The 22,090-nt window shown below is 41.9% G+C and overlaps 2 protein-coding genes across 2 annotated transcripts in view; both read left to right on the forward strand.

The window, feature by feature from the left end:
• The window catches only part of LOC134752769 (protein ERGIC-53), a 182,043-nt gene that overhangs the window by 128,051 nt on the left and 31,902 nt on the right, over positions 1-22,090 (forward strand). The window lies entirely within an intron of this gene.
• Positions 246-21,510, forward strand: LOC134752676 (vacuolar protein sorting-associated protein 53 homolog). The gene is made up of 17 exons (XM_063688352.1): positions 246-420; positions 1,071-1,277; positions 2,073-2,291; positions 3,284-3,407; positions 6,242-6,360; positions 6,665-6,832; positions 7,347-7,476; positions 8,082-8,164; positions 8,973-9,110; positions 9,201-9,339; positions 10,586-10,727; positions 12,039-12,147; positions 13,093-13,218; positions 14,184-14,335; positions 15,220-15,353; positions 16,374-16,567; positions 19,168-21,510. Exons 1-17 carry the CDS (start codon positions 298-300, stop codon positions 19,264-19,266), a joined length of 2,406 nt encoding a protein of 801 aa, XP_063544422.1. The 5' UTR covers positions 246-297; the 3' UTR covers positions 19,267-21,510.

Here is a 22,090-nt window from a genome sequence, read left to right on the forward strand (position 1 = left end):
TATTAAAATGTAATTATTTTAAGGAATACATTAAAATAAAAATTAAACCTTCTTTTAATACCATTCACAGCCACAAACTAGGTTGGATTCACGCCAAATGAACCCTGGCTATGCTTTACCATGAAATCGAAATTATTGAAAGGAGGTTGGTTGCATTTTGCACATCAAAACGCACAGGAAAAGTGACGTTAACACTTATATCCATTTGACACTTTTGACAGTGACAGTTAATCCTAATATTTGATTTGAGATTTGAGGAGTTGGAGACGAATGATTTCAGCAGAATTAGGGTGAAGCATGGAGTCCAACGGGCTGGAAGACAAGGATGTGGGGCCGGAGGTGCAGATCAGCTTCCCCGAGTCCGTGACGAGCCGCATCGAGGAGTTCATGGGCGGCTCGGAGCAGTTCGATAGCGAAGAGGTAAACAAAGCAGATTTCTATACTTTAACACGTTCTGATGCTTATTTACCACTGTAGTATGTATTAAAATTATTACCTTAGCATCAGTCAAGTTATAATTACAATATGACGTCCTAAGTTTAATAAGAAATTCTTGAAAACATTAAAAATTTAAAATGTAACCCTTTGCTTTCACATACAATATTCTTGACCGTTTTCTCATACTTGTTTTCTTATTTTATTAGCTAATAACCGATTTGGCAGATGGCAGGGACCCTGGAGGCCGGCTACACTCACTTTAATAATATTACTGTCCATACATTGCCATACCGCTGCTTGGTCTAAAACATTTAGTTTCTACTTATTTTAACGTTTGAATATACTCAAAGAATTATTGGTACAAAATTCTTCAGCATTCCATATTTACAAAATGTTTCCCCATTCATTTTGAAATTTCGTAGGTAAGGTAAGACCTTTATTTTGCACTCCTCATATTTCTAGATCATTTTAACAAGATTTAATAATTTACCTAACCTAGATAGTAGAGTATAGATGACTTCCTATACTCTAGTGGCCTATTTACTGAATATTTTTTTTTCTTCACTGACCTTAGATGCATAATTAGTGCTGTTAATTGAAGAAAAGAGCAATAAAACTTGTACTTATTTCAGTTTGACGCAGTATCCTACATCAACCGAGTGTTTCCAACAGAGCAGTCTCTAGCAGGAGTAGATAGTGCAGCAGCTCGCTGTGAGATGCGACTGGCGGGTGTGGAGGCAGACATCAGGCGTCTTGTGAGAGACCAGGCGCAGCAGCGGCAGGATGGACATGAGGGACTGTTGCAGGCTCAGCAATGTATCTCTGACTTAGCTTTACAGGTTAAGTCATTCATTGTAAAACTTGAGATGCTTCTCTCGACATGCAAGAAGCAAGCTAACTTGCTCACAACCAGAAAGTAGCATCATACTAAGTCTCGTAGCTAAGTCCTTGCAGTTCAATAGACACTATCTAAAGAGAAGTTCATAATGATTTACATCCTCTTTCTAAGTTGAATGTAAATTTATTATATTAGCAAAAAAATAATGTTATATATGCTTATGTCCTGTGCTCCACCATAGTGTTAACAACTGTGCCAATTTTAGTAAGGTTTTTGTTTTCATGATACAAATGACAGGCTGCATTTTTTATATTTTTTTTGCATTTTTTGCATTTTTTATATTTTTTATTATTATTATAGCCTTCATTGCTGGTAACTAAACTGCACATCCTTGTATATCAGTTTTCCTCGCATTGTTTTCTTGGTTTGGTCCAGCGTGTCCTGTGACACAAAGGCCTCTTCCAGCTTCTTCCATTCCTCTCTGTTGTTGGCTTTTTAGGCCATTCTGTTCCTCCAATTTTATTGATGTCATCTTTCCATCTTTTAAATTGGCCACCTTGCTTCCTTTTTTCCATCTTGTGGGAGCCATTCTGTAATAATTTTCGTCCATTTTGTTCTACTTTCTCTGGTCATATGTCCTGTCCATCGCCATTTTAGCTGCCTTACTTTCTTAAGTATGTCTTCTACCTTTGTGATAGATCTTATGTCTTCTGCCCATTAACGGTCTATTAGCCTGACTCTATTTATATACGAGGAGGTTCAAGTTTATTAAACATTTGGATCGTTGTTAACTCAGGTGACGGACATAAACAAGAAAGCGGGGCGCAGCGAGAGCATGGTGCGGGAGATCACCGCAGAGATCAAACAATTAGACCGAGCGAAGAGCAACCTCACCGCCGCCATCACTGCCCTGAATCATTATCATATGTTATGTGGGGCTGCAACCTCGTTACGAGCTATGGCGTCGCAAAGGCAATATAGTGCCTTGTTGCCACCTTTACAAGCTGTCATGCAGGTAATTAAAGCCAACAGGATATTGTACAGTATTATCTCCATACATTTCTTCAACATAGCAAGATGGAAAAACTCGGTAGTTCTCTCCCTCATTGTTGTCGGTTCTCCCTGTGCGGAACCCTCAACTCAGGACATTAATAGCACTGTTAAGAAATCCTTGGCGTCTGGTCCATCAATCGATTTATTATGCTCCACCTCATCAAAAACAAGTAGCTACCTGTGGCTTTCCATCAGAGACGGGGCTTCATCTGTAGAATCAGAATCAGAATGCTTTATTTGTAGAACATAGGTATACATGGGTCTTAGGTGTAGGTATACATTGAGCACTATGTTTTGCCGGTTGGCATACAAATGTCAAAGAGAGTGAGAATAATGCGCAAAATGTTATGTTATAAAATAAATAAATTACAATTAAAATTAGCATTAAATTACATTTAAAATTAAAATACAATTTTATTAATATACAGTTCGAACACAATTAAAATAAATTACAATTAAAATTAGCATTAAATTACATTTAAAATTAAAATACAATTTTATTAGTATACAGTGTAAAAAGGACGTTTCTAACAGAATTTGTGTACAAATTATGTGATGGAAAGTGACAAGTGGCCCTTACATTTTATGGTCCTTCGAGCCGGATTAAAAACAAAGCTCCATAGTTTTGAAACGAACAGTAATTTATGAAGTTTTGCTTATGACGACTAATATTTTGAGTTGAATCTATGAATGTACTAGTATTTAAGTATAAATTGTATATTTACCATTTTATAAAACAAATTAGTTTTAAATTAATAAAATATGTGGTATTTTCTATAAAAAGGGACCTCATTGTCGATGGCGCTTACGCTATTATAAACGATGCTCCGATATAATTACAATGCCGCGCGACGCCGTGCGGCGTAAGCGCCATCGACAATAAGGTCCCTTTTCATAGAAAACGCCCCATATTATCTTATCTTAATATCACAGTGATATGTTGATGTCCGGCAGGTGCTGGAACACTTCGAGCGCTACCGCGACATCCGCTCGCTGAGCGCGCTCCGCGATGACGTCACCGCGCTGCGGCGCGCGCTCGCCGCGCAGATCCTAGCCGACTTCAAGGAGGCCTTCACAGGTTACACCGACACCGCTCACTACACTACACTACACTACACTACACTACACTACACTACACTACACTACACTACACTACAATGTTATCAAATAAAGGATAATTGGAAAAACACACTAGTCTCAAGCGATATTCGAACTAGCAGCTCCGAGGCCTCCGAGATACCATCTCGGCGCACCGATTGAGGTACCGAACCTTACCCGTAGACAATTAATATTTCCACCATATCTGTCGGCACGTGAGCGGATGTCGGAGGATCTTGAGGGAGTCTGAGACAAAACAAGCGTGTGCTTCGTTTCGAGTATATTTGGAAAGTAAAATACTTTATTCTAAAGAAATCATGTAATGTTAAACGTAAGTTATATATGATGTGTAGGCACCAAAATAATAACAATAAACATAACAAAACTCATTTTAAGCGGTACAGCCGCACTTTAAAAAAATGTATACATAAATCTCAGCAGCTGCACAGTAATCAGTACATACAATCAAACAAAAATAAGTGCAAAGCGACTTGGAATTTGATTAATAGTAGTAGCTCTTGCAGTGACCATGACAATGATATAAATTCTTTGACTTACAATAATATGACATACAATAACCCCCAGGACATCTGTAATATTTTTAATGACTTTTTTATAGATATAGTTAAAAAGCATGTTTCATTTAATGGGCCACATTATAAAATTTATTGCAGTAACAATCATGCTAAATCTATGTTTCTACGGCCTGTTGATGACCAAGAAGTGCTTAAACTGATTATGTCGTTGAAAAACAGTAAGTCATGTGGCTATGACGACATATCAACCATTTTACTTAAAAGTAATGCTGTACATTTATGCCGTCCCATGGCGCACTTAATTAACCTCTCATTTGTTCAAGGTATTTTTCCTAAACAATTAAAAATGTCAATTGTTAAGCCGCTACTCAAGAAAGGCGACCGAAAAGACCCGAATAATTATAGGCCTATTACTTTGGTCCCCGTTATTTCAAAGATTATGGAGAAGGCTATGTTTGTGAGACTAACTGATTACTTAACTTTGTATAATATTCTATCACCAGACCAATTTGGTTTTCGAAAGGAGCGGTCAACTGAACTGGCCTGCTTCGAATTTATCAAGGACATATCAGAGGCTAATAATGACAAATTACCAGTGACATGTATATTTCTTGACATGAGCAAAGCTTTTGACTGTGTAAATCACTCGAAACTCCTTTCCAAGCTTGAATGCCTTGGTATCAGAGGTAATGTTCTAGATTGGATGAAAAGTTACCTGACCAACCGAACACAGTGCACGGAAATTGCGAGAATGGTCACAGAAGGGAACAATCTTTTAAAGAGAAAGTTTAGATCTCAGTGTCGTGTCAATGAGACAGGGGTGCCACAAGGAAGTAATTTAGGCCCTTTGTTGTTCTTATTATACATAAATGATCTTCCACAATCAACATCGCAAAGGTGTATAATTTTTGCCGATGATACTACCTTAATAGTAAAAGGAACTGACGTGAATACTTATGAATCGGACATAAATAAAGCATTAGCAGATGTTAATACATGGATAGAATGTAATGACCTAAATATTAATGTTAATAAAACTCTGTTTACACAATTTCATCATCGTAATTCGAATTTAACTGTGAATCTAACTATTAATCTTAATAATACTCCAATTGTAAAATCTCATAGTGCCAAATTCTTAGGCATAATTATTGATGAACATTTAAACTGGAAACATCATATCGACGCAGTGTGTTCTAAACTAGCGCGATTTGTTTTTGCCCTGAGAAATCTTAAAAATACAATTTCCACTCGGGCCGCGTTAGCAGCTTACCATGGATATGTGTCATCTACCCTTAATTACGGCCTGCTACTGTGGGGTAATTCTGTTGAGGTCCAGAGGGCATTCATGGTCCAGAAATATTGTATACGAGCATTGGGTGGCGTTAAATATGATGACACGTGCAGACCTCTTTTCCAAAAGTTTCACATTCTCCCCCTAGCCTGTATGTACATTTTAAAAGTATGTATTTTTACAATAAACCACCCGGAGTACTTTATAAAGCGCGAGGAAATGTTCGCAAGACAACTCCGGGCTCAGTACCAACATCTACTATACCAGCCAGCCTGTACCTCTGATATATATAGGAGAAATGCTTTTAATATGTGTGTTGTAATATACAATAACCTCCCTATAGAGCTGAGAATGTTGAAAGGGAACGTATTTAAAATAAAATTAACTGAATGGCTACATGAACATTGCTTTTATAGTGTTAAGGATTATTTAAAATTTAAAACGTAATATTTAAAATGACAGTTTTTTATTTGACATATGTAATTTATTTTATTTTATTTTACTTTTGACTAATGTACCATAATTCTCATTTTTTTTCTATTTAATTTCATTGACATTGTTTTATTATGATAGTGTTTTAATGATTGCATGTTAGTAATTAATGAATGTACCTTATTGTACCATTATGTAAATATTTTGCATGTTGATGTTGTGTCGACTGAATACTGTGTCCAACTATTTTATAAGATCTGATTGTTACGTATTCAAGCAAATAAATATTCTATTCTATTCTATTCTAAATTCACTAGCCTAAATCGATTACTCATTGATTACAGCGCCACCTATGGACTGCATTGGGAACTGTGAACCCTTATTGGATGCCTATTTATTATCGATCTATTGACATGCGATCTAGGTTTCGATTAAGTACATAAAGGGTCAGATAGATGGCGCTGTTAACTTCACAAGTTAACAATATGTATCCTTCATTTGTATTTCGTATTTTACTTCGTAATACGATAATGAGTCAATTTATTGTTTCAGCTGGTAAAGCCAGCACGGTCTCGGCGAAGACGTTAAGCGAAGCGTGCGGCGTGGTGGACGCACTAGAGCCTAAAGTAAAGCGCGAGCTGCTGACGTGGTTCACCACCATGCAACTGCAGGTGAGAGCTCACAACTAACACAATACATTTTATTACCGGGGCAAGCATTCATTTTGACACGGTGCAAGAATTATTTGGTCCTCCAGAGATGACTACTTAGTAGTGTTTAAATAGCTGGTGCGGCTGAAATTATGAATATTTATTCATCGATTTATGAAAAATACGATTAAATAGATCTAATTTTAAATCCTATAAATTAGATATAAAGTTGAAGTTGCTGATGAACTACATAAAATGATGTTGATATTGTTTTGTGGTCACATTTTTTTTGTATAAGGTGACTTTAAGTTGTTGTTTGTCGCAGGAATACGAGCACCTGTTCTCCGCGGAACAAGAATGCGCGTGGCTCACGCACGTGGAGCGCCGCTACGCGTGGCTGAAGAGGCATTTACTAGCCTTTGAAGATGGCGCTGGTAACGTGTTTCCGAGGTCATGGAAGCTTAGTGAGCGAATTACTACGCACTTTTGTGAGGTAACAATTTTAATAGATAACTCACACATATTGAGCGTCGCTACGCGTGACTCAAAGGGTATTTTTTTTTTTTTTTATCTACATATTTAAAAGGAGCCTTTATCACTGAGACATGTCGGCTCCGTTGGGCCTCTACATTTGTTTCAATAAGTGTTAGTATACATCAAAAAAACTGTACACGAATTTCGCAGTTTTAGACAGGGGTTCCGCCAATATCAAAGGTTCAACCAAAGGGTATTTATTGGCCCTCAAAGATGACGCTGGCAAAGTCTTTCCGAGGTCGTAAAGGCTTAGTGAAAGAATAGCTACGCACTTTTGTGAGCTAAATATTTGTGACTTGCAGTTTTATGAGGTAAAACTTTTCGGAGGTACCATTTTTTGTAACAATTGTGAGGTAAGTACAAAGTGGACACTTGATAAATACCTCCTTAGCTCACACGCATTAAAATTTTAAACTAAATAAAGGAGGGTTGTTTTTTGTTTGTTTTACTTATAATACAGTTTATATTTGTAGGTGACGAAAACTCAACTAACGGCGTTGTTAGCGGCGCGGAGAAGCGAACTCGATGTGAAGTTACTTCTCTACGCCATACAGAAGACATATGCCTTCGAGTTATTGCTGCACAAACGATTCCAAGATGACGGTGAGTTACTACCGGAGGCCCATAAAAGGCCCTTCTGTCCATTGTACAATAAATAATTTCAACAAATATAAATTGCATTTTTCTTGATAAGTTTTTGTTTATAGTTAGACTACAGGATAGACTTATGTACGTTTCCCGCCGACCGGCCGGAGTCGGGCCGCGCCGGAGCGCATTTTCAATGTGCCTACATCATGTATGGCAGAAGCGACGGAGTCCGACCGGAGCCGGTCGCGTCCGCGAGGAGCCGACCGGCTCGCGGCCGTACAAACAAACGCTCGTTCGGTGGGAATCGTACTTTAACCTCGTAAGGCCCAATGTGCATCACAATAATGTTCACTCTGTTTCAATCTAATTTGAACCTTACACTAACTGAATTAAGTAGCAATTCTTTTGTTTCATTGTTTTCTAAAACAAAAGAAAGTCACCCTAATCTTCTATACAACAAGGTTCAAATTAAAAATAGGGAAACTTTGTATGGTGGGCCTTACGAGGTTAAAGGTCTTAAAGAAACACCAAATCGAATACAGTAAAGCATAATATTGGAGTTATATACCTGACTGAGATCTGTGGAAGTGTAAGTAAGTAAGATGTGGTGGTGTGCGCAGGCGCGGCGCTGCCCGCCGGCGCCGGCGCGGAGCTCGACGTGGTCGTGGACCCGCACGCCGTGTTCGACGCAGACGCCAAAGACGTAAGCTCTTATACAGTACATACGGTGCCACTTTACCGCACTAGTGCGATAATTAGCACATTACGTGACTGTCTCGAAAATTCAAATTGCCATATGTACTTGTAAAACGTTTTACCATACATGTGCGAATAGATAATTGGCAAGTTTGCAACTCGTGTCGATTTAACTTCGGTCAAAGGTGACTGACCGTGGCCACGCCGCCACGGACGCACACGGTGAAAGTTTATTATTAACCTTAGTGCACTGTAATAAGGTTTACAATGGCGCGTTGTATATTCTTTTTAGGGTCCTTTTAGCCAAAATGGAAAAATCGAAACCCTTATATTTTCGTCATGTCTATCTGTCCGTTCATTCGTCTCTCTGTCCGTATGTCACAGCTGTTTTACTCGAAAACAAAAAAGTATATGTATTTTAAAGAAACAATGAACTTAGGTGCATTTGGTAAGCCGCTACTTATGTTATAGAGTTAACGGACTGTACCTAACTGCATGATTACTGTACCTACCTAACTCATGAATTTTATGTAAAATAATGTGTTTTGAAAATATTTGTGGAGCGCACCTTTTAGTTTGAAGGGCGCCGCAAGCTGTAAGGGCGCGCGCTTCGCCCGACCTTTTAGTTTGAAGGGCGCCCCAGGCACCCTGTATGTAAGAGCAAGAGCGCAAGAAGCGCGCTGCCTTTTATAGTGTGAATAGTTATGATTATTTGCCAGCGGCACTCGGCCGTTAGTAAGTGTATTTAAAGGGGGGCACTTCGCTCCACCAGTCCACTAACATTGACCTGTCACCGTCACCGTCACCATGCACAGCCCGGGAGCCTGGGCGGCGCCGCGCGGCCGGGCGGGCCGTGGGTCGGCATCATCGGCTCCTGCTTCGAGCCCTACCTGTCCATCTACATCAGCAGCCTCGACTCCAACCTGGCCTCGCTCATGGACAGGTTCATACAGGTCAGTCAGTAAACCCTGGGGCTCCGACGCTTATTGTTTACACGGCTGAGACTCGAGGGGTTAATCTACTTCTATGTTAACTCCGCGCAGGACGCGAAGACCCCCCTGGCGCCGACAGCGCCGGCGGCGGAGGCCGGCGCCGTGCTCTCCTCGTGCGCCGACCTGTTCCTGTTCTACAAGAAGTGTCTAGTGCAGTGCGCGCACCTCACTACCGGGGAGCCCATGCTAGGTAGGAGGCCGACGGAGGCCTGTTCCTACTACTTTAATTAAATTCCGCATACTATTGAAGAATTAAATATTGCACATTTTAAGAAAACAGTAAAATCACTGCTAATTGAAAAATGTTAAAGTGTACAGCAGTTCTTGAATGATAATGATTTATAGCGTATTTTAATAATATATTATTGACATTATTTGTACTATGACTATGCTATCTCTCTTTAAAATTTACGTTATGTCAACAACGTTCAGTATTATTTAATATTTATTGTTTTTTTAATTATTATTGTCAATTTTTCTTTTATTGTAATTTTTAGGTTTCCGTACCTCAAAAGGAAAAAACGGAACCCTTATAGAATCACTCGTGCGTCTGTCCGTCTGTCCGTCTGTCACAGCCTATTTTCTCCGAAACTACTGGACCAATTAAGTTGAAATTTGGTATACATATGTAAGTTTGTGACCCAAAGATGGACATGTAATGTAAACAAATAAAATTTAAACATAGGGACCACTTTTTGGAGGTAAATTAGAAAATTAAAAAATAAAGTTTTTCAAACTATATCGTGTTACATATCAAATGAAAGAGCTCATTGTGAGAAACTCAGATATATTTTCTATAATTTTAGGATAAACAGCTTAGAAATTATTCAAGAAAATATACAAAAAATGACCATCCCCCCCTTTATTAATATTTTGTTTGTCTTAATTTTCTGTTTAATAATGTTTGTATTTTTATGTCAATGTAAATTTTATTTGTGTGTCGTTGGCGTACGTGTCGCCATTATTTTTAGATTAAGCCAGGTCCCCACAGAAAACCAGCGCCACGGTTTGCCGCGGCACTATGCTGAGTGGGGATCCTTTTTGGCGTCCAAATGTTTTTTTGTCTGCATGCTTTTCTTTTTTTTTATGTACTATGTTGTGGCGTCAAATAAATGTATTTTCTTTCTTTCTTTCTTTCTTTCTTTCTTTATCTCCGAAACTACTGGGTCTAAAATTTTGAAAAAAATACACAAATTCGTAACATAGTGATCGCGATATGCTTTATTTCTTAAGACCAATACTATGTACAGTCAAGGGCATAAATATATTTACATTCTCAAAGTTTCAAAAATATATGTACATGTGCTCCTACACCTTAAACAATAAAGTCGTGTTCACATATTTTTCAGCCATTTGTCTGGATCGATATTTTTGCCTTCGACTGTACCTGTGTTAAACGAATAAATGCATTTTGATTGAGATGTTTGTGTGTACAGAGTTGGCGGGCGTGTTCCAAAAGTATCTCCGCTCGTACGCCGGCTCCGTGCTGCGCGCTGCGCTCCCGCGCGCCGCCGCCGCCACCACCACGCTCGCGCTGGTCGCCAACTTGCAAACGTTGGCTACCAACCAACCGGCCCAGTGAGTACTGTTACCCATCCATCCTGCCATCGTTACCACTACCAGTACCACCCTGTACAGAGTGACTTCAAATTGGTAATACTAAATCAATGTTTTACACACATCTTCCCTAAACTAAGCCCCTCAATTAAGTCTCATGCTTTTAAAATAATCAAAAGTATTTTTATTTTTATTTTTATATTTTTATTTATTAAATATATACAACAAACTTTTCACTATTTCTAATTATACATTTTAATTTAAGCCAGCGTTTAAAGACATAGTGTGCAGTAACAGCCCAAAAAGACCGGGGCCTGTGCTAGGGCTAGTTACAATATATGTGACACAATTTTAGAGAGCGATCGGATTTTGGATAAACAATTTTCTTATAATATAAAGTGTACTTAGTCAATTAAAAAAGCTTAATTAAATAAACATGCAATGCATTACTGGTATTTTTTATTTTTATGTACGTATTTTTTTAAAAGTTTTAATTTAACCCATTTTTTTAGGCTTCACATGATTAATAAATAAAATAAAATACACATTCACATGGTTATCCTAACGTAACGATTAGCAAAGAAGCTTAAAGAGTTTCACATGAACACTTTCCTCTTTGGATATTAATCACCTGCCACCACGTACTGCCTGCCACAGTATTTATGAAGGAAGAATTTTACGTGTTTTGATTGTAATTGTAGTAGAGTAATTGTCACTTGCCAAAAAAAATTTGAGTCAGATGTATGACAGCTAGGCTTCAGTTAGGTATTTAGTGTGGGGTAACCATACTTCGGACTTTAATTATTTTTTAGCCACAAGACTGACACTTATTTTGACAAATATCACTGACAGTTATCCCTTCTCCATAAAACTTACCTCACCCGCAGTTTTGAATACACCCAATACATAATTTCCCGCTATTGAAAAATATAATTTATAACATTACTATCACATCAATGTCAAATAAAATTTCAAACTTATGTCTTAAAACTAATTAAACCTAAACAAGCTACAATTAGATAAAACTAAAACGATATAAATTAATAACTAAACCTAACTTTGTTCATCCTTTAAAACCCTCACAACGCAACCTTCAACTCATGATTCCAACTTTTGAACCTATCTCTTGTTAGTTCTTTAAGAGATAATCAACAACTGTTCTCCTTTGTTAAACAAATAAGTACCCTATAGTTTATCTCTGTGGATGATTATTGATATAGATAGATAGATCGATAAGACATTTATTTATTGAATTCATTTAGCTAGATGAGATGAAGATAGTGGCACAATGATTACGACAATGACAATATATGTTTCATGTGACGGTTTTAGCACGCAGCGGTACAGTGCGGCGGAGATATCTCGAGTGACATCCGTCATCACTACGGCGGAGTACTGCTTAGAAACAACTGTACATTTGCAACAGAAGTTGAAGGAGAAGGTAACTTAACACCCGGTATGTGTGTATGTATGTACGGCTACCACCACTTTGACACTGAAATATTCGCTAGCGTGTGCGTAAGTTAAGATGGTATTCCATCTGTCCAATTTGCGTTTCACATTTTGCTTATTGAGAGAGTGAGACGCAATGCAGATTAGACAGGTGGAATAGCACTAACGCAGACGTTAGCGAATATGTGAGTGTGACACTGCTGGGACAGTCGTGGTAAGGCTACTTGTTGCTCTTCGTAACACTTTGTTTTGTGCCATAAAACATACCTTTTTGGAAGAGGTATGTTTAAGGGATGATTGAATATTTGGATGTTGCGGATGCCGATTTTTTTGACATACGTGGAAGCGGATGCGGATTTTTAAAGGCTCACATAATTTTTATTAAAAAAAAACGAAACTTATTATTTGAACAAGAATATAGGTGCCCCACAATCGCATTACTATACTAAAGTCCAAATAAACAAACTTTTCACTTCTTGTCGCTGTTCGTCATAGGCATCCGCTCGATCGACGAATCACAAAAACGAAACGAGATTCCTATTGGCTAATGACGAAATTACCTAGCACTTACGCCGCCGCTAAAACTATTCCACATCCGTATCCGCATTAAGCTCCGCATCGATTTTATGCGGATGCGGATGCGAATATTCGCAACATCCCCGGTTTGAATGTATATTCTTCTATCGAAAGCGATGAGGTGGACTATATATAATTTAATAACAGTGTGTTTGACCGAAGTTAAGCAACGTCGGGCGGGGTCAGTACTTGGATGGGTGACTGTTTTTATAGTTAATGGTACGGAACCCTTCGTGTGTGTCCGACTCGTACTTGGCCGGTTTTTTTATGGACACTTGTCATATATAGAGATTGACATCCTTTCTATGCCATCCATAATTGTATATCCAGTGTTTTGTAAATGTGACTTGTATGTCAGGTGGTCCCCCGCCTCGCCGAGCGCATCGACTTGTCCCCGGAGCAGGAGCTCTTCCACGCTCTCATCGGGGACTGCATCGCCGCGCTCGTGGGCGAGCTGGAAGCCGCCTGCGAACCCGCTCTGCAGGTAACGGATTCGAGCAGGTACAGGGTCAGTTCGACCCGGTCCTGGGTCAGTTAGACCCGGCACGGGGTCACATCGACCCGGTACATCGTAATATCAACCTGTCGCCGGAGCAGGAGCTCTTCAATGCACTGATCGGCGACTGCATCGCTGCAGTGGTTGGCGAGCTGGGAGCTGCCTGTGATGAACCCGTCCTCCGGGGAACCTGCTTCGACCTCACACAGGGTCACTTCGACCCAGTATTGGGTCATATCGACCCGATTCAGGGTCATACAGACACGCTACAGGGACAAATGGAACCGATATAAGATGACATCCATACTTCGACTCAGCAAATGTCATGTACATAATAAGGTGTTACATTTCATATAGCCAGTTCATGACACCCTGTAAGGGCACACAATAGTACAGTTTTTCTATTCTATTAATTCTAATCTACATATTGTCTGTCATACCTATCACATCAGACGTATGGATGGTATAGAAAGGATGCCAATCACTTATGGCAGAATTGTTGCAAAAGTGACCGCTTTCAGCTTTAAATAATAGTTCCTAATCTCTCCGGTGGCGCTAGTTAGGCTCCGGGACATGAGTATAACATGAACCATATAAGGCAACAAATAACCCGACCAAATTACGTAGGTTGTTTTTGGTAGTATTTCGGTGTATGGTGGCGCCGCCTAATTACTGTTTTTTGATGGACACTTTTCATACATAGAGATTTGGCTCCTTTATATAGTCTAGATTCAAGATTCAAGCCAGACGCTTTTTAATAGTTGTGAAAAAAAGAATAGATACAGTCGCCATCAGATGTATCTGGAGCGGCCAAGGTGTTCACAAATATCTGAAGTATCTGAACACTCCTCTATTGCCAAGGCGCTAGAGTGCGTGTACATACATTATTGAGCACCTCGGCAGTACAATAGTAATATGTTGAACCGTAAGTGTGGTGTGATGTTGTGTGTCAGGCCATGGCGCGTGCTCCGTGGCTGCACGTGCAGACGGTCGGCGACCAGAGCACGTACGTGACGCAGATCATTATGCACTTCAAGAACACCGTGCCCAACCTCAGAGACAACCTGGCGAGCTCGAGGAAGTACTTCACGCAGTTCTGTATAAGGTATGTACACATTATACGGATTACACAAGCCTGTACCACCACGCTGACAGTTGACACCTGACGCTGACAATTTCTTGTCCATTTCTGGGTAGAAGTAACGACGGTACCGACCGTCTAATAGTTATTTGTGCAACAAGAGTGGAAAGTTGGAGTGGAAGAAAAATCTTGTGAGTGTTTATTGAAAAAACACGAGATGTAAAATAACTTTGCTCTCGTGTTGCACACATAATTTTTCACCTCAGTAGTGAGAACATATTAAAGGTTAAAATGTTTTTCGAATTACACAGAATAATACAGAAAAAAAAATTGTAATAAAAGTATGAAGTGGCAGTTAATGGCCTTCACTAAATTAAAAAGCTACTTTGTTTCACTCCCTGGAGTGAGAAAAGTCGCACTGTCTTCACTCCCTGGAGTGAGGAAAGTCGCATTTTCCTCACTCCAGGGAGTGACGAAAGTACGCTTGTTCGAGCTACTGAGGTGAAAATTTACTTATTGGACTAGCAATGTACGGCGAATTGCAGTCGCAATCAGCTGGCAGTCGTCACCGTGGTGAAACAGGGACCCATTCAGTTCCGATTGCGACATTTGACAAATGCCAAAGTGACTAAAAGCAATATGTCATAAAGTCATAGAGATCACAATATGTCATAAAGATTAAAGACAAGATTGTAGCACCGCTCACAATCTCTCTGCTTAGGTTGACTAGTAGAGACCACAGGCAGACCTCGCCAGTCTGCCTGTGACCACGAACGTGACGTCACGTTCGAAACGTCAGGCCATAAATAAACGTAAGTTTGTACGCGATTAAGTCCCGTGTTAGTTTTAAATTATGAGTGAAAATCGTGTTAGTTTAAATCAGTATATTGTATTGTTTTTGTTTGTAGATTCGCGAACTCGTTCATCCCGAAGTTCATACAGAACATATACAAGTGCAAGCCGATCTCGACGGCGGGTGCTGAGCAGCTGCTCCTCGACACGCACATGCTGAAGACGGCCTTGCTGGACCTGCCTTCAATAGGTATAATAACCAACCAACTGGAATCAATATAGGGACCGTGCGCCGCACGTTGGAGGGTCTGCCATCTTTTGGCCTTAATCGGAAACATAAACATTACCAAAGCAAGTGCTGCCATCTACCGTTCTCGTCAAGGCTAGAAACCGGTTTTTTCTTCATACAAAAAATACCGGTATTATTACGTTCTTTTTCGTTCTTTGGTTTATTATTTCATTTTTAATTGGACAATCTCATAATACGAAATTGTTACCTAAATCATAGAGTAACTTATACTAGAGCGGTACTGTCATAGTAAATTTTGTAACCCCAGTAAATTCACTGCCATCTGTCGACACACTTTAAAACTAAAAATGAAGATTTATAAAAATACGATAAAATGTATTTAAATATGGATAAATGATTTTTTTTATTTGCATTAATTATTTTTATGATTTTGACCCATGTTCTTTCACTAATATGCGTTAAAATTGTTAAATAACAAACGAAACCGTCAACGCCATCTATACGACAGTAGGCCAAAGCTAGTAGCGCCCTCTGAACGAGAATCAAATTTTCTTGATTTTCGAGGCACGTTTTTTCCTTAGACTGTATCCATCTATTACGGAGTTATATCTATCTTTGCCTAAATACATGATTCAATCCTACGTAAAGAGCATAAAAAAAAAATGATTGGGCTATTTTGGGATAAAAAAAAACCGGTTCCGAGCCCTGGTTCTCGTACGTTTTCTTGTGCATAGTAGGTTCTGCCATCTTGTGAGCTACACCGGAAGCATAAACTTCACATTTACGCCTCGCGCCAAAAATCTGACGGCTGTGCTCTATAATTCATGCATGCTCCCTATAGAAGTGTGTGTAACTTGAACTCATAAAGTGACCGTGACCGCACGTGCAGTAGTCAATTGTGTAAAAATATTTTCCATAACATCAATGTTCAGGGAGGAAAACGGGGACTACAAATGTACGGAGACGCAGTCGTCCAGTCCACTATCGTCTTAAAACACAGAACTAAAACTTTTCTTTCAGGGTCTGAAGTAAAGCGCCCCGCGCCCGCCACCTACACCAAAGTGGTCATCAAACTGATGACGAAGGCGGAGATGATCCTCAAACTCGTGATGGCGCCGCTAGAGGGGGTGGGCGGCGCCGCGGGAGGGGGGGAGGCCTTCGTGGCGCAGTTCGTGCAGTTACTGCAGGACGCGACTTTGCAGGACTTCCATAAGGTACGGTTCTAACTCGTGGTGGCGCCGCTAGAGGGGGTGGGCGGCGCCGCGGGAGGGGGGGAGGCCTTCGTGGCGCAGTTCGTGCAGTTACTGCAGGACGCGACTTTGCAGGACTTCCATAAGGTACGGTTCTAACTCGTGGTGGCGCCGCTAGAGGGGGTGGGCGGCGCCGCGGGAGGGGGGGAGGCCTTCGTGGCGCAGTTCGTGCAGTTACTGCAGGACGCGACTTTGCAGGACTTCCATAAGGTACGGTTCTAACTCGTGGTGGCGCCGCTAGAGGGGGTGGGCGGCGCCGCGGGAGGGGGGGAGGCCTTCGTGGCGCAGTTCGTGCAGTTACTGCAGGACGCGACTTTGCAGGACTTCCATAAGGTACGGTTCTAACTCGTGGTGGCGCCGCTAGAGGGGGTGGGCGGCGCCGCGGGAGGGGGGGAGGCCTTCGTGGCGCAGTTCGTGCAGTTACTGCAGGACGCGACTTTGCAGGACTTCCATAAGGTACGGTTCTAACTCGTGGTGGCGCCGCTAGAGGGGGTGGGCGGCGCCGCGGGAGGGGGGGAGGCCTTCGTGGCGCAGTTCGTGCAGTTACTGCAGGACGCGACTTTGCAGGACTTCCATAAGGTACGGTTCTAACTCGTGGTGGCGCCGCTAGAGGGGGTGGGCGGCGCCGCGGGAGGAGGGGAGGCTTTCGTGGCGCAGTTCGTGCAGTTACTGCAGGACGCGACGTTGCAGGACTTCCATAAGGTACGGTTCTAACTTGTGGTGGCGCCGCTAGAGGGGGTGGGCGGCGCCGCGGGAGGGGGGGAGGCCTTCGTGGCGCAGTTCGTGCAGTTACTGCAGGACGCGACTTTGCAGGACTTCCATAAGGTACGGTTCTAACTCGTGGTGGCGCCGCTAGAGGGGGTGGGCGGCGCCGCGGGAGGGGGGGAGGCCTTCGTGGCGCAGTTCGTGCAGTTACTGCAGGACGCGACTTTGCAGGACTTCCATAAGGTACGGTTCTAACTCGTGGTGGCGCCGCTAGAGGGGGTGGGCGGCGCCGCGGGAGGGGGGGAGGCCTTCGTGGCGCAGTTCGTGCAGTTACTGCAGGACGCGACTTTGCAGGACTTCCATAAGGTACGGTTCTAACTCGTGGTGGCGCCGCTAGAGGGGGTGGGCGGCGCCGCGGGAGGAGGGGAGGCTTTCGTGGCGCAGTTCGTGCAGTTACTGCAGGACGCGACGTTGCAGGACTTCCATAAGGTACGGTTCTAACTTGTGGTGGCGCCGCTAGAGGGGGTGGGCGGCGCCGCGGGAGGGGGGGAGGCCTTCGTGGCGCAGTTCGTGCAGTTACTGCAGGACGCGACTTTGCAGGACTTCCATAAGGTACGGTTCTAACTCGTGGTGGCGCCGCTAGAGGGGGTGGGCGGCGCCGCGGGAGGGGGGGAGGCCTTCGTGGCGCAGTTCGTGCAGTTACTGCAGGACGCGACTTTGCAGGACTTCCATAAGGTACGGTTCTAACTCGTGGTGGCGCCGCTAGAGGGGGTGGGCGGCGCCGCGGGAGGGGGGGAGGCCTTCGTGGCGCAGTTCGTGCAGTTACTGCAGGACGCGACTTTGCAGGACTTCCATAAGGTACGGTTCTAACTCGTGGTGGCGCCGCTAGAGGGGGTGGGCGGCGCCGCGGGAGGGGGGGAGGCCTTCGTGGCGCAGTTCGTGCAGTTACTGCAGGACGCGACTTTGCAGGACTTCCATAAGGTACGGTTCTAACTCGTGGTGGCGCCGCTAGAGGGGGTGGGCGGCGCCGCGGGAGGGGGGGAGGCCTTCGTGGCGCAGTTCGTGCAGTTACTGCAGGACGCGACTTTGCAGGACTTCCATAAGGTACGGTTCTAACTCGTGGTGGCGCCGCTAGAGGGGGTGGGCGGCGCCGCGGGAGGGGGGGAGGCCTTCGTGGCGCAGTTCGTGCAGTTACTGCAGGACGCGACTTTGCAGGACTTCCATAAGGTACGGTTCTAACTCGTGGTGGCGCCGCTAGAGGGGGTGGGCGGCGCCGCGGGAGGAGGGGAGGCTTTCGTGGCGCAGTTCGTGCAGTTACTGCAGGACGCGACGTTGCAGGACTTCCATAAGGTACGGGGTCTAACTCGTGGTGGCGCCGCTAGAGGGGGTGGGCGGCGCCGCGGGAGGGGGAGGGGTTCGGTTCAGCATCGCTCCGAGCAATTATTAGGGTTGGACCAACTTAACGTCCCTTTGCGTTCACGACCACAGATAAGATAATGACTTGAATTTTGACAACCCTAAATAGCCGAGAGGGATACTGCCATATATTAGAAAGGGATAGCATGATTCGACCCTGAATCGCTGTCAAACTTCGGTTTTGTAGGAAGTTTCCTTTCCGTAGTACTATTATGTATTCTGTGGTAATGGACGGATATTGTTTGGTTTTCGTAAGTTGTCACACTATACATATGTGACGTTTTCAAGCAAAAGGTACCACGTTGTCGCTTACCATAAGGACCAAATTTGCTCGTATCTTTATAAGAATAACCTGTCAGAGCGTCCTTATGGCAAGCGACAATGTGGTACCTTTTGCTTGGAAACGACACATATGTATAAGTAATGCTTGATGGTACCTCCAGGTCCTGGACATGAAGGGCGCGCGGTTGGGCAAGGCGCAGCTCGCCGCGCTGGACGCGCTGTTCAAGCGCGCGGGGGCCAAGAGGAGCGACGACAGTTAGATGCACTATTCTAAACCTTATTGTTAAACTATTAAGGTCCACTGATACTCGTTTTACGCTGTTAGCTCCATTAAAACACTAAAATCTTCTATATACTGAACGGTGTCTAGTTATAGAAATTATATCAGTTAAGTTAATGAAAAATGAAAATTCTCTTCAGCAAATAATTGAGTGAACTGGACTGGCAGGGTGTCTGCTATGTCTGCTATACACAGTGTTTTTTTTTTAATCCCGTTAATTTCGAGGCTGTACTCCCTTTTTCGCGAAAATTGTATTGCCGAATTTCACTTGGCAACCAACTTTTCGCCAAAGTTTCATTTGACAAACCAATCGTTACCAAATAATTATTTCGCAACCATTTCATTTCCCAACCCCATAGTTGGGAAATGAAAATGACGTACTAGGTTGCAGGAGTCGGAAACCGGTATTTGCTCCGTACAAAAATACCGGTATTATTACGTTCTTTTTCGTTCTTTTGTTTATAATTTCATTTTTAATGGGACGTTTTAATAATGCAAAATTGTTTCCTAAATACATGATTCAGTCCTACGTAATGAGCATAAAAAAATTCAAAATATTGGGCTATTTCGGGGTTTTTAAAAAATATCGGTTCCGAGCCCTGCTAGGTTGGGTTAGGTTAGGTTGGATTATGTAAAGTTGCGAAATGAAATTCGGTCAAATGAAACTTTGGCGAAAAGTTGGTTGTCAAGTGAAATTCTGCAATACAATTTTCGGCGAAAAGGCAGAGAACCAATTTCGAGGGTGCATTCCCTGAGCTTAAACTAAGCAACTTTCTCAAAGCCACCACCAGTATTCTAATTAACTCCATTTTGGAGATAATCAATAATTTATTTTTATCTGATAAGGCCCCTACGAGCATGTACACTTGTCTTAGAACCTGTTTACATATTGATTTTAGTGTTTAGTAAAAGTTTATACTAAACGCAAGTACTATCTTGAACGATCGATATTCGAAATGTCATTGATATGTCATAGTTTTCAATTATTTGTTTGAATTTATTATAAATTATAATTTATAATATAATGCCCGCGTTATAACAACAATTTAAATGCAGCATTGAAGTACTTTTTAGAAAAAAAAAAATTTTTTTTTCGGAAATTTACTATGCCGTTTGGTTTCTTTAAATGCACTTAAGCATATCCCGAAGTTAACGGAATTAAAAAAAAACAGGATGTAGTTATTGGTCACTACATAGTAATTGGCCACTCTCACTCAAGTCAATTGAAGCCTCATTGTTAAGAGTGGCCAATACCTATAGCAGGTACCCTATGTAAGAATTATTCCTCGGCTTTAGTTCCTAAACTTCCTCTTTTTAAGCTTGAGATAGAATGAACTCTACAGAAGTAGGTAAGCGTGCAGTGTTTATCAGGCTCTTTAATTGTTAATAATAATAAAAACTTCTAATGTAGCATGGTCAATAGGGACCGTGCGCGTTCGAGGGTCTGCCATCTCGTGGCCTGAATCAGAACCATAAACATGTACATCATATGTACATTGACATTTCACGCCAAAACAAGTGCTGCCATCTTGTGGGCTACTTTGGAAGCATAAACTACACATTTATGCCTCGCGCCAAAAAATCTGACGTCTCCTGTGCTGCCCCCTACAGTTTATGCACGCTCCATACTTATAATTTACTTCAAAAATATTACCGCAAAAAGTGCCCGATTTGAAACCACAAGCTTACTTTTGCGAAGTTCATTCTAATGCTAAAAACGAAGTATAGGTTATGTTATGGGTAGTTTGGGATCTGGGAGTCCTTTTAATGATTCCTACAGTCGAGTTCATAAATATGTATACATTTCTTCACCTTACTCTATTGCAAAAATGTATACATAGTTGTCGGTTGCGACTGTTGTTTAATAGCGTCAACTAGTTGTTGATGTTATCATTATTATTATTGAATTTGAAATTAAGTACAGTATTTAAATTATTTATTTGGGGAAGTTTATCACTCTTTAAGTGATTGTATTATATAAAATGAACTGAGTGACTATTATGCTGAATTGTATTGTATCAGAAAAGAGACGGTCTGTGAACTAGCGTTTCGCACTGTGGGTAAAGAAGCCATTAGTCAGATTTTTGTGTCTGTTTTAGGCTGACCTACTGATGCCTTTACCCTATGTTTCAATAAAAAAAACATTGGTGCTTGAATACAAAGTTTAACATTCCCTGTGTACGATGTGTTTTGTACTTACTTACAATACATGATTTATTTGCTACTCTGGGTTTTATTTCACGATCACTTTGATAGATGCCTTTATTTAACCTGCTATAATAATAGTAGGGGACGCCAAGAATTTCATTTTTGTCTCTATTTTTGACTCTACACTTAGCCGTTTCGCTACCGTCACATGAGCGTAAGGTGAAAAATGTATTCACTATAAATTATTTTTTATGTAACAAAACGGCCATGCCACATATTTTAACTAAGGTGTAGAGTTTGTGAAGTTAGGGCCTGTAGAGTTAGAAGCTTGGCTTTACAAAAGATCTGATAACTTTTTGACAGTGCGAGCCTTATGGTTTCGTCTTGGCAACATTTTACATGAAATGTTTTTGGTGGCATTTCACTTATTTTGGGAGACGATCGGGCGGTGAAAAGAGCGTTTGAGGGAAAACCGACAGCACGCCGCCCGGTCGGGCGACCTAGGTACCGATGGGCGGATGTGGTGGACGCTGTTCTGCGCTAGCTCCAGGTCTAAGTCTGGCAGAAACTGCACAGGACCGGGATCAGTGGCGAACTGTCGTGTTGGAGGCCAAGACACACTTTGGGTCGCTGCGCCAGAGGAGTAAGTAAGTAAG

Source organism: Cydia strobilella, chromosome 25 (assembly GCF_947568885.1).
Source record: "Cydia strobilella chromosome 25, ilCydStro3.1, whole genome shotgun sequence".
NCBI classification, from domain to species: Eukaryota; Metazoa; Arthropoda; class Insecta; order Lepidoptera; family Tortricidae; genus Cydia; species Cydia strobilella.

Excerpts from the sequence above, each read along its gene's own strand:
- LOC134752676 (XM_063688352.1), top strand. The coding sequence starts at position 298 with ATGGAGTCCAACGGGCTGGAAGACAAGGATGTGGGGCCGGAGGTGCAG. Across the intron at positions 421-1,070 it reads AGCAGTTCGATAGCGAAGAG|TTTGACGCAGTATCCTACAT; the intron begins GTAAACAAAGCA and ends TACTTATTTCAG. Across the intron at positions 3,408-6,241 it reads CTTCAAGGAGGCCTTCACAG|CTGGTAAAGCCAGCACGGTC; the intron begins GTTACACCGACA and ends TTATTGTTTCAG.